At 33.6% G+C, this 16,601-nt stretch overlaps 1 protein-coding gene across 8 annotated transcripts in view; it reads right to left on the reverse strand.

The window, feature by feature from the left end:
* Positions 1-16,601, reverse strand: part of RAP1GDS1 (Rap1 GTPase-GDP dissociation stimulator 1) — a 130,029-nt gene that overhangs the window by 17,346 nt on the left and 96,082 nt on the right. For all 8 annotated transcript variants that reach the window (XM_074323300.1, XM_019741122.2, XM_019741119.2 and 5 more), the window contains 5 exons: positions 10,893-11,018; positions 3,196-3,339; positions 2,599-2,730; positions 1,290-1,424; positions 221-346 (listed from right to left, as the gene is read on the reverse strand). In XM_074323300.1, coding sequence (XP_074179401.1) covers positions 221-346; positions 1,290-1,424; positions 2,599-2,730; positions 3,196-3,339; positions 10,893-11,018 — 663 coding nt within the window. The remainder of the gene's footprint in view (positions 1-220; positions 347-1,289; positions 1,425-2,598; positions 2,731-3,195; positions 3,340-10,892; positions 11,019-16,601) is intronic.

Raw genomic sequence — 16,601 nt, forward strand, 5'->3', positions numbered from 1 at the left:
ATACACAAATAAAGAGAGATTCAATATATTTCCATTTAAAGTCAGTTATAACAAGCATGGGAATTAATGAATAGGTTGTAAAACCAATCTCTCTGCCTTTTATTTGCTATTTATCTTTATGATTACACAATTCTGAAAGCTAAAAACAAGTCCTATTTCAACTAGAGGTACACTGAGACTATCATACCAAAAATGCACCTTGGGAAAGCATTTCTTTTACCTTGTGCATCTATTAACATTCTTAACGTTCCCAGAAGTTTGAACTGAACCGGCGGCATTTCGGATTTAAGGAATTTCAAAACTGCCTCTGTGACCCCAGCTGATAACATCTTTGCTTTATTTACAACTGGAGAGAGAAAGGGAGGGAGGGAGGCAGAGAGAGGAGACTATGGTTAAAATGGTATTAGCATTCTTGATGATATGAATCACTCAATTCAATACATTACACATGCACATATTTATTAAGGCCCCATGTTATACCTTTCTATTTTTAAAAAAAAATCTTGTATCCTGTTTGTCTGTACGAGCATAACATACAAAATCATACTTACTAGCTTTTTAAACCTAACTTCCAAACCCTTTCTTAAATAATTTGTAGAGGAAATCTGACAATGTTGCCTTCTTATTTATAAAAAGCACAATTCTTTAACTTTACTAAATATTTATTTTTACCTCTGTTCTTAACCCAGCTGTGTTTTAGCTATTATAGACATTAATACACAACATTAATCCACTGTATGAACCAAAATGAATTCATATAGTTATATTATTTCTCCTAATCAGAAATTTACTTTTAGAAAGTACAATAAAAGAACAGTTTAAATCATCTCCTGTATTATTTACCATGATAGTGTGATTTCATGGCTCAATAGCCTTTAATCCAAAAGACACATTAAAGGCTATTTTTAAAAATTGTATGTCTGCTTGTAGGGAAAACAAACCAACCTTAAAAATCATTCTTTAGGGAACTCTTCAATTGATGCCATTGTCTTACCTCAACTGAAGATGATTTAAAAAGCTTACTTATACAATATAATGAAAATCTTTGTTCACAAAAGATAATAGAATGAAATATTTGCTGAACAAAAGCAAAGATTATGCTTACACAGTCTCAGAAAACTTATTTAACATATGATCTCCATTTATTAGTAAAAAAAGGTAAATGATTGGAAGACTTTTTTTTTCTCTTCTCTTGGTCAAGGCAGGTCCACAAATCACATAAAGTAAATATGTTCCCAAAACAATAGATTTTATTGCTTACATAGTGGCCTCCCATTTTTAGGTCTTACCTGGAATGGCCAGGTTTCTGAGAGCACTTAGTGCTGCATGCTGTACTGTTACATTTCCATCTTCTACATGTCTGTCCAATAAATCCATAAGTTTTTCTACAATTCCATTGTCTACCATATGGATACAATTTCCATCTGAAGAAAACAAAAGCATTTTTTTCTTCCTCCGTACAAATATCTATAAATATTTTGTGATACGATGCCTGTCCATTACCTACATTAGTTAAAATGGATCCCTAGGAAAATAAAATGAATTCTAACTCTTCCAATAGGTTTATAGCCTTTTTATTTCTTTTTTCTTTTTAATGTGTGAAAAGTCCAATAAGATTCTTAAAATAGATAAAAATTTAAAAATCAGAAAACTCTCTACCTTAAACTGATACTATATCAGAGGACGAGAATAATGAGCATGAAATCCACGCTTAAAAAATGTCCCCCAATAGGTTTCATTTATAGTGAAGTGTGCCTGAGTTCTGCCAGTGTTACAGAGACAGCATTCTACATTTTGTTAATATAGCTGTTACATTATTTTTCAGTGACAGAATTTTTGAAACATTTATAAAGCAGAGAGAATATTTTAATGAGCCCTATTTACCTCACATTTAGCTTCAACAATTGTCAACTATTTTGCCAGTGTTAATTCCATCATTAAGGAGTAAATGATGGTCCCCAAAAAGAGGGAAGTGAAAATGGAATTAAGTCATCCATTATAACAACAGTTCATATTGGAATAAAATCAAACTAAACACAAAAGTAACCCATATTTCCTAGACACAGTATGAGTTTCTAGGCTATTATAGCAGGAGTGCCAGACTTCAGACATTAACATGGAGATCTGGTGTCTCTGAAATGTTATTAGACTAAATTAAATATTCTATCCTAAACCAGAGAAATAGCCACAATTAAGTTCTGTAGGCATAAAAGTATACATTGAGGCACAATTACCATACAATGAATACTCAGATTATTAAATGCAAAATAAAATCACCAAGCAAGAGGGCATACCCTCCCAGATCAGATGTTTATTAGAATGGGGCTCAAGTTTACTAATTCTGAAGTGCAGAGTACTCAGAGAAGGACTTCATGATCACTGTTCATGATCTTTAAACTACTAGAACTTAGTTGAACTGTATAAAATATGTAAATTGTTAGGAAAGTCACTATAAATATTTCAGTTCTCTTAAAAGTTAAAGTAGCAACACACATATGTATAATTATGAACTGTTCCAGTTTCAGTGCATGTAATGGCAAAGTAAAAATTTAAAAAATATAGAACATGTGATTTTGAAAAATGAAATAATATGCTTACCATTTCTGGCAAAATTTGCAATTGCCAATGCTCCAGCAAGCTGTAGCTGGTGGTTATTTGATGGAATCCAGGACAGCACCCTTTGAAACACATTACCTTTTCCTCCTTCGAATAATTTCTGCATGGATTCATCTGAAGGTAAAAGAAACAGGTAAAAGGAAAATAATTAGGAGTAACAAATCCATATTCCTAAGTGTGTTAATATCCAAGTAGGAAACTACATACTTCAAAAACTAAAATTCATAAAGGGAAAAGTAATGACTCTTTTTATAATAAACTTTTAGTAGAGACGGGACAAGAGAGTTTAGAATTTTCCCAGTCTCAGTCCCAAGTATCCATCTGGCTTTTACTTCTTCAGTGCCACAGCTGTCTCTTCCTATGTGACAGCTCTCTAAATATTGACAGATAATGAAGACTCCTCTTTTCCAGGTTCATGATCTCTAATCCTCTCCATGATATGTTTAAGCTTTCAAAATCATTACATCAACAGGATTAAATAAGATAGGAAAATGCCTAATAATAGTACTTACAAAAGAGACAATAAATTTACAAAAATCGGACAACCATGTTCTTTGGTTGGCATAAATTACAACTCACCTCCAAGAAGTAATAAAACCATTAGATCTGAAGCGGTTTTGAGCTCAGCAATATCATCTTCTTTGTCACTATCCACTTTCTGCTGAACAATCTCTAGCAGACATTCTACCAGGCCTGCTTCAACCAGCTGCAGTTTAATAGCATCTAAACAATAATGTGAACAAAATAACGAAAACTTGAGATGAAATAAGAATTCTGGTATAAGCAGTCCATTATGAAGAATTATAAGAAACCAAGAAAATGCATGATTTACTTAACATACCTTCAAAGATTTGAGTTTCAAAAAGAAATATCTGACAATAGAGCCTAAATACAGAAAAGCTTTATCTCATTTTTCCATTTAAAATGATGTTACATTTTATAATGTCTGGCAGTACCTAAACAAACTGATTCTTAGCTCTGAAGTAATATTACTCCACTGTTATTCTAGGCATTATGCTCATGTTTCAAAGGCAATACTATAAAATATCCCACTGTTTAAAATAAAACACACATAACTGTTATATAAAGTTAAAATATATCTACTAATGGAGTTTGAATACAAAGTTATTGAAAAGTAAAGAGCTATTAGTAAATTATAAACTATATCACAAGTATATTTGGGTTCATATTTGTACAGATAGTATCTTTGTAGGGCAGTTAATAAATCTATAAATTTCTGAATTTTAAAGGTCATGTTTTTAAAAATGCTACAGGTTTTCATCAGTTTGAAACTTTCTTGGGTGATGAATATATGGTGGTTCATTATACTATATATTCTCTCTATATCTGAATAAGTTTTAAAATTTCCATAATAAAAGGTGAAAGAAAAATAATAACTTTTAAGCTTTCTGATGGATAACCAACAAAATAAGGATTTTTAGAGGGAATTTACATACCACTTATATTTTTAGAAATTATCTTCATAGCAAATTCTACTTTCATATCAATTTTGTTTGCGTCACCCTAATTACTTAAATAATTTTCATTATAGAACTTATTTCAGTGAAGATTTTTTATTCGCATCCATATCTGTCTCTTCCATTAGAGCAGATATTATACCTCATTAATCTTTGTATTTTAACCTAAACTAGCCTATCCAAATGCTTTGGGAGTATCTGATAACACTTAAGATAAATGTTGATCAACTGAACTTAGAAATACATTTGCTACACAGAAATTTTTAAACTTAAACTTTATTTTTTAGTTGGATTTTATTTCAGTCATTGGTTTCCCTAAGCTGTATATGCACACATATACAGCAATGGCAGTTTTAGCTTTTCACTTGGGAGAAAATACTTTTTTTCTTTTTACACTTAAGACCTTTTCTTTCAAGCAATTTTAATGTGTAAAAATTTAGCATTTTTTTCCTACTACCAGGGCCACTGATCTTCTTTAGAATATTATCTCAGAATACACAGAATATTCAACCTGGAATATTTTTAAAAAGGTACACTTACACCATGCCATGCTGAAAGTAGGGCGTTTCCTTGGTTACAGAATGCTAGGGCTAGAAATGTTTGGCGACTAGAACTGAAAGCCATGATGAAAATGCCTTAAAAATACTAAGAAACCTTAAAGTATACAAAGTTCCAATTTAAATGTTGGCATCACTTTCCTTTGCATATAGGAAAAACCAAGGATGATATGCTAAGGAGAGGCCAGAAATAAGTTTTCAAAGGTATCATTCAATTCACTGTAGAATTATAAAGCAGAAATGAAGGTGATGGAAGAAAAACAAATAAGAAATAAAGATTGTTATTTAAAACACTGTAAGAAAGGTTACAGGTAATTCTCCAGGATAAAAAATTGACTGAAGGTCACAACAAAAATTGGGCTAAACTACCAAATAAGATAAAAAACAAATTTCTCCCTAAAGAATAAGATCTAAAGAATTTAGAAAATTAAAAATATGTCAGGAGTAAAGTTTACAGATCTCTCCTGTCACAGTTTGACTGTAATCACAGATATATGTGGGAGGCTTAGATAGCCTTAGTAAGGAGGATTAGTAAGGCATTCTGCCAAAGTAGATAGTCCAGCACACACTAATCAACACCATTCTGCCCAAGGGCATCTATTTTTATCACCACAGTTCACATATATATGTATGTATGCATACACAGATATGTATCATATACTTACATGTATATATATGTATTTAAGTGTATGTATTTAAAAATCTTTTTGTAAGTGGTGAAAAAATCCCAAATGCAGAAAAGTGCATGAACTATGCACTTACTATTAACAAGCAAACAACCACATAACTACCTTCTAGATCAAGAAATCCATTGCCAACAACCCAGGAAGCCCCTGTGCATCCTTTCCCTATCTCACAATTCTCTCCCACATTCCCTCTCAAAGCACTACCTTGATTTTTATGGTAATGACATCCATACATTTCTTTATTGCTTCACCAAATAAATAATAATTCCTAAAAACTACAATTTAATTTTATCTTGTTATCATTGCTGGCTTTTTCCTTTTCATGTGTTTATAAGATTCATCTACACTATTGGTTTTAAATGTCTTTATTCCTTTCCTTAACTATATATTTTTCCATTATATGCATATACCTTGACTTAATGGATATGAGCTGTTTACAGTTTTTCATCATTATAAATCATGCTGCTAAGAACATTCCTGTAATGGCTCCTGGTGCACATGCTTCTGGGTATATTCCTAAGAGTGGAATTGCTGAATAGGGAATGTACAACTCAGGGAGATACTGTTTTCTAAAGTGTACCAATTTACACTCCCACCAGCACTTAATGAGTTTCCACTGCTCCGTACCTTCTTTAGTGCTTGGTATCATCAGACTTTCCAGTGTGTATATAGTAGTACTTTATTTTGCATTCTCTGATTATTAATGAGTTGAGCATATTTTTATGTGTATTAGCCAATTGGATTTTCTTTTGTCAGGTGCTTACTCAAATCTTTTACAGATTTTTCCCACTGGGTTTTCTACATTTTTCTTAATGATATGTGGGAGTTTCTACATATTGTACACATAAGCTTTCTCTTGGTTATGTGTGTTGTAAATATCTTCTTTCATCCACTGCCTTCCTTTCCACTCTTAATGGTGTCTTGAGAAATGGAAGTTTTTACTTTTAAAAGAACTACACTTATCAGTCTTTCCCTTTATGGTTAGAGCTTTTAATGACCTGAGAAATCTTTCTGTACTTCAAGGCCATGGTGACAGTCTCCTACCTTATATTTTAAGATAAACTTTCTGGTTTTAACTTTCACATTTAGGTCAACTATTTATCTGAAATTAATTTTTTTAAAAATACAGTATGAAGTGGGGGTGTGTATGTGCCTCTCTGATTGTATTTTTCCCCCCATATTCCCAGCACTGTTTATTGAAAAGACTGTACTTGCCACAGTTTTACAGTGACTTCCTTTCCCCCAATAAAACAAACATCTACTATTGCACCCATTTGTTTCTGGGCTGTCTTGTTCTACCCGTCTTCTTGTCCACCCTTGCACCAGCACTACACTGTCCTTTAATTACATAGTTTTATCAGAATAAAACTTTAGTTATTGTTATGCACTAAAAACAGTTCTGCTATACCTTGTCTTTCACAGTATCTTGGCTATTCCTGGTCTTTTGCGATTATGGTTAGAACTGCATCGAGTCTACAGGTCAATATGGAGAGATATATAACATCACAACCTTGCAGTTTCCAATTTATGAAAGTGACATAGCTCTCCATTTATTTAGATCTTCTTTAATTTCTCTTGATGATTTTCTACAGTTTTCTACCAGAGATCTTGCACATATTTCATTGATCCATTCTGACACTATGTGATATATTACGGTACGCAATGTAGTTTTAAAAATGTATTTTCTAACTTTTTTTTGCTGGCGTACAGAAATAAAATCTTTTGATTTGTTTAGTGTGATGTTTTCCGTAGGCTTCTTGTATATACCCTTTTCATTCTCTTCTAGTGCTGGTTTGCAGAATTTTTAAAAATCAAGAATGGACAATCATATCAAATGCTTTTCAGAATCTAAGAAGATATGATATCTCCCTTTAATAAGTTTTAAGGTGATAAAATAAATTGATTGCATTTTGAATATTAAAATGCTTTGCATTTTCAGAATACGTCCTATTTACTATGATGAGGAATTTCAAATATATTACTGGATTTCGCCTGCTAAAATTTTAAGGAGAAATTTGGATCTATGTTCATTCATGGTGAGACTAGTCTTTAATTTTCATTCTTGTATTGTGTTTGTTCATATTTGGTATAAAGGTTATATTAGCCTCATAAAATAAATTGGTGAGTATATCTGCTGTTCCTACTCTCTGGGAAAATTTAGATAAGATTATTCAGCTTTTCTATTTCATAACATCCTCTTGTTCATAACATCCTCTTAATGTAAGGTCTGTAGTGAGATCTCCTTTTGCATTCTTGATTTTCGATATTTGTGCCTTCTCTCTTTTTTTCCTGATTAATCTTACTAGGGATTTACCAGGTTTATTAACTCTTCAGACTAAACTTTGGTGATTATATGCTTGTGTTGCATGTGTTTCCTATTTTATTAATTTCAGCTCTTTAAGGTTTCCTTTCTTTTACATTCTCTGAGCTTCATTTATGTTTTCTTCCCCTTAAATTTCTGAGATGAATACTGAGCTTATTTTACTTTTTTTCTTTCTAATATATTAATTTAAAGTAAAAAATTCCCTTTAAGTATGTCTTCACCTATATAATGTAAAATTTGAAACAGTATTTTCATTTTCATTATTAGAAAATTTCCTAATTCCATCATGATTCTTCTTTGACCCACCTCTGAGGTGTACTGGTGGTGAATTTTCTGTTTTTCATCAGAAAATAACTTTATTTTGCCTTCAGTTTTGAGGAGTATTTTCATTGGGTTTAGAATTCTAGGTTGGCATTATTTTTCTTTCAGTGCACAGAATATGTTATTTCACTGTAAACTGGCTTTCACAGTTGCTGTTGTGAAGTTAGCTGTCGGTCTAACTACTGCCCCTTTTAACATAATCTGTTTGTTTCCTGGCTACTTATAAGACTTTTGTCATTGGTTTTCTGCAATTTCAATGTAATGTACCTAGATGTAGATCTCTTTTTATCATGTTTAGATTCATTTGGATCTTTGATATCTTTCATTAGTTCTGGTAAATTCTCTACCAAGATTTCTTTAAATATTTCCTCTGTTCTCCCCCCTCACCCTCTTTTTTGTACGCATATATACTGGGGTGCCACAAAAACGTATACAAGTGGACATGTTGGTCAACGTTGCTCAAGCAGTAGTTTGCTGTAATCAGAAGTGTCTGGACCCTGACAGGAACCACTTTGAGCACCTCTTGTAATCGCAGAATTCAAATGTGACTTGTATTCATCTTTTGTTATTGGTATATATTGAGTATTACAATTTTAATAGTTTTTTCCTTTCTTAAAATGAGTGTGTGTGTGTGTGTGTGTGTGTGTGTGTGTGTATAAAGACCAATAGCAGTACGTTATGTGTCAATAATAACAACAAGGTTTTCCAGGCTCTACAGTCATCTGGACAAAATAATAGAGACATTTAGCACACTCCATTAAAAACCAAAAAAAGTGAAAAACAAACCCCCAGGAAACAGCAAAGTTCTGTTGCTGTTGTGGTACCTGGCACCATTTACAAAAATTAGCTTCTTAATCATCATCTGGAAAGCAAACATTCTAGAATAACATCATTAAAAATAGCTCTGGTAAAGCACGGTCACTACTACATATCTCCACTACTACATAAAGCAGGCGTACGATACTTTACATTCACAGAATGATACAGTACTGTCCTAATCTATAATACTAGAGGCATTATGTGAGACTTGATTCTATTTTTCCAGCAGAGGGTCCAAGGGATAGTATAACACAGCTCTGGTAAAACAATGCAATTTTTTGATAGGATTTCTTTTCATTAGTGGCACATTTCTAAGTACTCATTGCTCTTCATGAATATCAGCTAAAAACTGTTTAAAACGGACAACAACAATAACAAAAACCCAAACAAACTACCATCAGACTCATACAAAGATGACCGAGCAGAGACAAGCAAGACTCAATCAACCTAACTAGTGTTTTACCAACTCTGTTGTGTTTGAATGGTAAGAGGTCCATGGAAGGAACGAGATGCCAAGCGGCACTTCGAAGCTTCAGGCCACAACCAAAACACAGCATCATTTCAAACAGAAGCAGTAGCCAAACACCGCCCACTTGGATATGTTCACGGGTGCTGACATCACTATTTCATCATCTGCTCACTCATTCAGGAAGGCAGATCCATTACTGTACTTTGATTGTGTTCAACTCAATTACCATGTTACAAGAATAGCAAGCTGCCAGAATCAAAAATAAGGCTCCACTATCCAGCACCAGTTATCTTTAGGTCTTCACCACCAAGTTTACAAATGCTATCACCAAAGGACATAAGGGAGCAAAGAAACCACATCTGATGTATTAGCTGGGATCACCACTGTTCAGGCAGAGCTATTCCGCGGCAGTGTGATTTCCCTCTCATTCCTGGTATTTCATCTAACCATAAGGATTTAATTCTAAATTATATCCACTCAAGGAATGTGTGCATGTGTTTGTATATAAATTTGGATGGAAGATGCATGGCCATTGAGAGCGTGTTATATAGTAGGTGCTACAAGCTGGTAAAGCCTCATTTTACTGGTGCAGCAACCGTGTCAGTATAAATTGCTACGATGTCCCTTGTGCACCTCCCAGCTCTGGACAGGGTAATGTCACAGACCATTGTACCCCTTTGGCTGCTGGCATTATCTCACTTCATTCTTTTTGAGACTCCAAAAAATATACATGAGGGCTGCTCATTTTATCCCCTGTACTTCTTTTGTTTTATGTATGTTGGTTTTTTTCCTTTCTAGATTTCCTTTCGATCTATCTTCTAGCTCACTGGTTCTCTATGGTAATTCAACTATATTTAATCTGTCATTCAACCCATCCATTAGGTTCTTAATTTGGACTGCATATTTCAATTTAGGAATTTCCAATTGTTTCTTTTTCAAATCTGCTAGGTCACTTTCTATAGTGTCTAGTTTCCTCCCACATTTTTTAAGCTTGCTTTTAACTCTTTGAACATAATAAGCATACCTGTTTTGAGTCAATGTCTAGTAATTCCAGTATCTGGAGATTTGCTGCTGTTGCCTGTTCTTTGTGCTGGTTCTTGCTTACAATGTCTTGTCTCCTCATGTGCCTGGTCCTCTTTGATTATGTGCTAGACACTGTATTTGAAAAATTATTTATATGGGATGCTTTGATTACTCTGGTTCCTCTTATTCCTAGGGTGTATCCCTTAAGGTATTTTGCCCAAAGACAGAAGTAGTTTATCAGTGTCCACACTGTTGGCAGGCCTAGGACTCCAACTTTTATCCCATTTTTTCTGCCAGGGTATATAAATGGAGTTCAGTCTCTCAGCTGCTTTTCCCAAATGGCATTAAGAATGTGTAAGCTACAGAATCATCTTTGCCAAGATTTTAAAGACAAAAGAACTTGGAAAGTGGCTTTGGCCAATGCAGATACAGGTACAGAATAGATAATGTAGCTGACGTTAGAGATACCCAAAATAAGATTTATCATATCATTAATAAAACAAAGGACTTTGAATTAAACAGCTGCAATTAAATAATGTTAGAAAAAATGGAAAAAGCCTGCAAGATTAAAAAACCCAAGAAATGTATTTATTTTCTCACCATTTTCTGCCAATGGAGCAAGAACTTCAAAAATCATTTCCTTCTTATCATGTTCTATTTGTTTCTTGAAGAGTTTTACCAGCTCTTCAGCAATGTTTGTACTGGCAAACTGTTCTTTACTTGACTCTAAAAAAAAGAAAAGAAAGAAAGGAGGAAAATTTAGGGTAAGCAAACAAATTAAACCGAGAAATTGTTTTCTATTACTTTCAATACTTGGTCATTTTGTACTATTACTGATACATACAAACACTCTTTAAATACAGAAACACTCAAATCCATTTTTTAATGCCCTTGAAAAGGAGAAAATGTCTAAGGCTTTAAAGAAAATGTTCTAACCCAATTGTATTCAAGGCTACAAAAATATGTTCACTAGCATTACATATAGGTAACCATAGCAACAATACAATTACTGTTATAAATTCATAGTTTCAAGGCTTTTAGTCAAAAAAGAAAAGTTACTCAAAACAGACTGTACTTTACGCGGCTGAACTAAAGGTGACGTATCATCTTATCTTTATGTCATGACAGTGGTGTGCTTTCGCACTGGTCCTGACTTGCCTACTATGAAAGGCCCATTCTCCATTCTTTCTTGTCTCTTCAGCATCTCCAGTCTCCACCTCACCCTTAGAATTTATGCTTTAATATTTCTCATATAAAAAAGCAATATTAAAAACAAACACCTTCCCTCTACTCTACTTTTCTTCAGATACCACCCGATCTCTGTTCACTTTCACAAACAAGTTTATTGACAGCCTTGTTTACATACTTCCTCAACTCACATGCATTCCTAAATGTACTTTACACTAGTTTTGGCCCACCCCTACATTCCGCTGTCTCTTTTGCTCGCCCCTCCTTTTCCACCAGACCTCTATAATTCCAGTTCCTTGGGACTTGATCTTTTGCTTTCTTACCTGTCTTTTAAGGTTTTAAAAAAATTTATTGGGGTGGCATTGACGAATAACATTATATAAGTTTCAAGTCTATAATTGTATAATACAACTTCTGTACATTGCATTGTGTGCTCACCACCCAAAGTCTAGTCACCAAATATTCGATTCCCTTTACCCTTTATTCTCCCTCCACCCTTCTTCCCCTCTGGTAACCACCCTGCTGTTGTCTGTGTTTCGAGTTTGTTTATTGCTTTCTATTTTATATCCCACATATGAGTGAAATCATATGGTCCTTTTCCGTCTGACTTTGCTTTCTAACCTTTTGGTCCTTATTTTCACCCTAGGCAATCTCCTTCTCTTCCATAGTATCAAAACAGCACCCATATGTTGACACTTATACAATCATATCTCTAGCCCTCTTCTGGTTTCCAGGCTGTTTAACTGGCCATTTGACATCTCCATTTGAATATTACCCTGATTTCTGTTCTTCCTCCAGACTTCCTTAACTTGGGAAATGAAAACTCCATCTATCCATTTATGCAGATAGAAGGGAGTCATGCTCACTTGTTCTCACTCAACCTTAAAACCTTGGATTACCAAGGTCTATCAATCTGCTTCCAAAATACAACCAGAATCTGTTCTATTTCTCCCCAATTCTCTTCTCAACTTCTCTTGCTGCATCAGATATCCTAGTAACTTATCTACTAGACGTTGTTCTCAGAAAATTCTGACTGAATTCAATATAGATTGGTTGCTCTCTCTTTTGTGGGCACAACTGACATCCTGGAATTTCTCTTAATCATTATTTTAATGGATCCTTTCTTTTCCTTCCTGTATTAGATACTCTATTATATATGTCCTTTTGCCTTCTCTTGTTTTGTCTTGGTGGGGGCATGTTCTAGCAGCTTCCTGAGAAAACTACTATATACAGAGTATAAGAGGTAAACATTTTGAAATCTTTTTTCTTTTTTTTGAAATCCTGACTGTCTGAAAATGCCCTTTCCCATCTCGACTATGCCTTTAATTTAGTCGCTCACCTCATTCCATTACTTTCTCATACTAGCAATTATCATAATTTATGATGATATGCTTATTTATTTGTAAATTCATTTAAACAATTCCATTTCACTAACTGCATAAGCTCGAGGGCAGGGACACTACATATTATTTTAAGTCTGACAAACAGTATACAGTATAGTGGCTAGTACATAGCAGGTGTTCAAAAGAAATTTACTGATTGAAAGTGTGATTGAACAAGTAAATTAACTGAAGGGTTAGGTTGTGCTCTCTAGTCTCTAGTAAATCTGTCAATATCAAATAAAAATATTGCAAATTCAAATTTAAAAGAGAAAGGAGAAACACAAATCTCATTATGGCTTAATACACTTTTGATGCACTGTTCTACTGCTTTTGGCGTGTGCACCAGATCTGGGCAAAAATGATGAAAATCCACTCCAAGACTTGCAGTACGATTGCTTACAGTCACATAAAAGGAGTAGGGGTGGACTGTCCAATTAGCTACCTAAACGCTCAGAGATCATATTCTACAAATGCAGCACACCTTACCCTAAAAGGAGGTTAGTTCGATTTAAATAAGTATGATTCAACTTCTGAACATTGTTCGTTGCTCCTTTGCTTCAAACAATGCTTAAAATGGAGTTCAGAAACATAAAATCACAGGTGAAGTAGACAGGACATCATCATTTATCTAGTTATGTACTCTTACTCGCTTTAAAAATAGCGTTAGCACTCTTATTTCCAATCTATATTCTATTCCTCCAAACGCTTATTAAACTGAAACCAAATCACTGTAGCTAAGTAATGCAGGCCATTTGCCAGCACAAGGAAACAATGCACTATGATTAATACAGAAATTAAAGAACAAAATCTGTACTTATCCTGCAGATGGATACAGAGAAAAAGCAGCATGAAGTATGATTTGGACCTTATATCTGAATTAACGGTCATGGATCTTTAACAGACTTTTAGCCAGAAGCCTCATTTTCAAAAATCATACATGAGTTTCAAGAGTTAGTCCTAACACTTATATTACCCAGAGAATCCAACCTCCCTCCCCCATTTCTTCTCCCTAGAAGCAAGCACATAAAGTTTTTAGCTAATTCATTGGTACTTAACCTCCACATCTTTAAATAATATATTTGAATTGCTACTTATTGATTTTTTAGTTTTAGGTATTTTTGATTGCCTCTCCACTCTGAAAGATAAAGCTTTAGCATTCTTTTTTCCTGTCTCTACCATACCCTCCACATTATCAATGTAATTATATGGTAATTTTTGTTATATCAATTATGAGTGTTTTAATAATATACTATTTCATTTTCCCTGGAATTATTTTTTTTTCTTATTTGCTTAGTTTTCTATATACTTATCATTAATTCTTTAAACTCTCCATCAGTTGTCTAATCATCAAGCTTATTCATTTTAGGTGTTCAATCAATTTCATCTCCTATAAGAACTTCCTCAACCCTAACTCCAGGAGCCTTCTGACTTGTTCCAATATAGATTGGTTGCTCTTTGAAAACAGACTATTTGGGGTTGGGCTCTCACATCACCATACTAGCAATTCCTGTTTTAATGTTGGATCTCTTGTTTCCTGGTTCCTATGTTGTCTTCTTTCTTAATTTAAATTCCTTGTTTTGTTGGAACACATCTTGCAGTGGTTTCAGGGGAAAGGTATGTAGTATATCAATTTTCTGAGATGTTTATGTTTGACAATGTCTTTATTGTAACCTCACGATTGACAGTTTGACTGGATATAGAATTCTATATTGAAAATAATTTTCCCCAAAATTTTTGAAGGCAATACTCCATTTTCTTCTGTCTCCCACTGTTGTTTTGAGACATTTGATAGCTATCAATTCACAATTTTTTTTGTAAACAACTCCTCTCCCCGCTTCTCTCTCAAAGTTTGTAAGATGTTCTCTTTATACCCATTATTCTAAAATTTCACATTGATAATGCCATGGTCTGGGTCTATTTTCATCCACTAGACTAGGCATTTGACAGACCCTTCCAATCGTGAAAATTATATACTTTAGTTCTGTGATACTTTAGTTATTTGGCAATTCCTCCTGTTTTTCTCTTTCTAGAACTCTTAAACTTGCACTCAACGAGAACAACAAAAACGCAGAGCTACATTTCCCTTTTCTGCTCCAGTTTTGAAAGATTGCACTTGTTATTTATATTTTGTTTTTATATCTTTAGTGAGAAAAACCACACAAATTTCTGCTATTTAACATTTTTATTTAAAAAATTGACAAAAAGTAACACTAGCATTTACTGATATGCCATATTCAGAAGAGTGATATGGACTTGATATTTACTTGTGTCAATAAAAATAATACTATGTGAGGTGTTAAGTCATGGGCAATAAAGCCCACTAAAAAGAGAAACGGTATTCTGGGGCATACATGTTCTACTTCAGTATTGATTTATAACCTAGCTATTACATGAGCATACAGGCTCACGATACAAATCTAAGTAAACAAAGGAACAGTTCTCTCTTACCCTCTCTTCCTCCAAATGGAGAAAGGGCAGTAACAGCTGGGAACAGAGTATGAAATTGGGTTAAACTAAACTGGGTACATATCCATCTTTTAATATAGACCAGGGATACGAGGCTGAATTTATGTGGTCTATGGAATCTCCCAAATAAATCCTGATACCTTAATATGTATGTACAACTCATACTAAATGGTGTTTATGTTTCCATTACAAAGCTTTGACATTATCTAGGATTATGACATAATTTGTTTTATTTCTACAACCTATACTGAACACAAAATCCTACATCCCATTTTAATAATGGAAAAGAGTAACTTGTGAAGCAGTAAATAAATGTTCTTTCATTCCTGGTCTTATTTGAATCACGCAAATAAGAAGACAGTATGGAAAAGAAGAAAAGCAGAGGAGGAGAGAAGCATTCCCAAATACCAGCAGAAGACCCATGGAAAAAGAAATGACTTTTAAAAATTAACTCTGATAAATAATCTCTATTCCTCTAACTTGAAGTCAAAGAAAAAGTAAGTACTGAAGTCAAAATTTTAATGTGTAGTGTATAAGGACATGAGCTTTTAGTTAGAAAATCCCAGGTTAGAGTCCTGTTGTTTCTGTTTATTATAAAATAGGGATAATTAATAGATGTTTTTGTTGTTGTTGCAACTGTTATATTTTGCTATGACAAAACATCATTTGGCTTCACTTTCCCCATAACAAACAATTTATTATGAACATGGATGGGTGGTAGATTCAGACCAGGAGTTGTAACTTCCTATCAAGAATCATGGGAAGGAGAAAAGAAAGGGTGCTATAATTGACATAGAGGAAAAATAAAACAGAGAAAGGAGATGGGAGTGCTGGGGATATCAGTCCTCTGATGACTGAGCTATTTCCAGTGCTGGTCTGTTTTTTGCTTGTCTTCTGATGTTCAAGGGTTTCTCATAGGTTTTTCTAATGCTGTTACAAATATATTCTTATGAAAAAGACACCTATCATTTTCAGGGATTTTGTAAAAAGAGGAGGAAGAATCGTAGTCTGATAGATTCCTTTTCACCTGATAATGTAATAAATTATTTAGTCTTTTATTTTTGCCCTGGAAATACAATACATGATTTCAAGACCATCCCTCATATAAAAAATACTAAAGTCAAGGAGAGATCATTTTAAATATTCAACTCTATTAAATAATATGTAAGTGTAAACTTTAAATCTTAATACATAATTAGGAAAGCAAAGTAGCTCTCAATTATAAATAATACAATCATAAGATATAATTGGATCTATTTTTTAAACATTGAAA

The sequence above is a fragment of the Rhinolophus sinicus genome, linkage group LG02 (assembly GCF_036562045.2).
Source record: "Rhinolophus sinicus isolate RSC01 linkage group LG02, ASM3656204v1, whole genome shotgun sequence".
NCBI classification, from domain to species: Eukaryota; Metazoa; Chordata; class Mammalia; order Chiroptera; family Rhinolophidae; genus Rhinolophus; species Rhinolophus sinicus.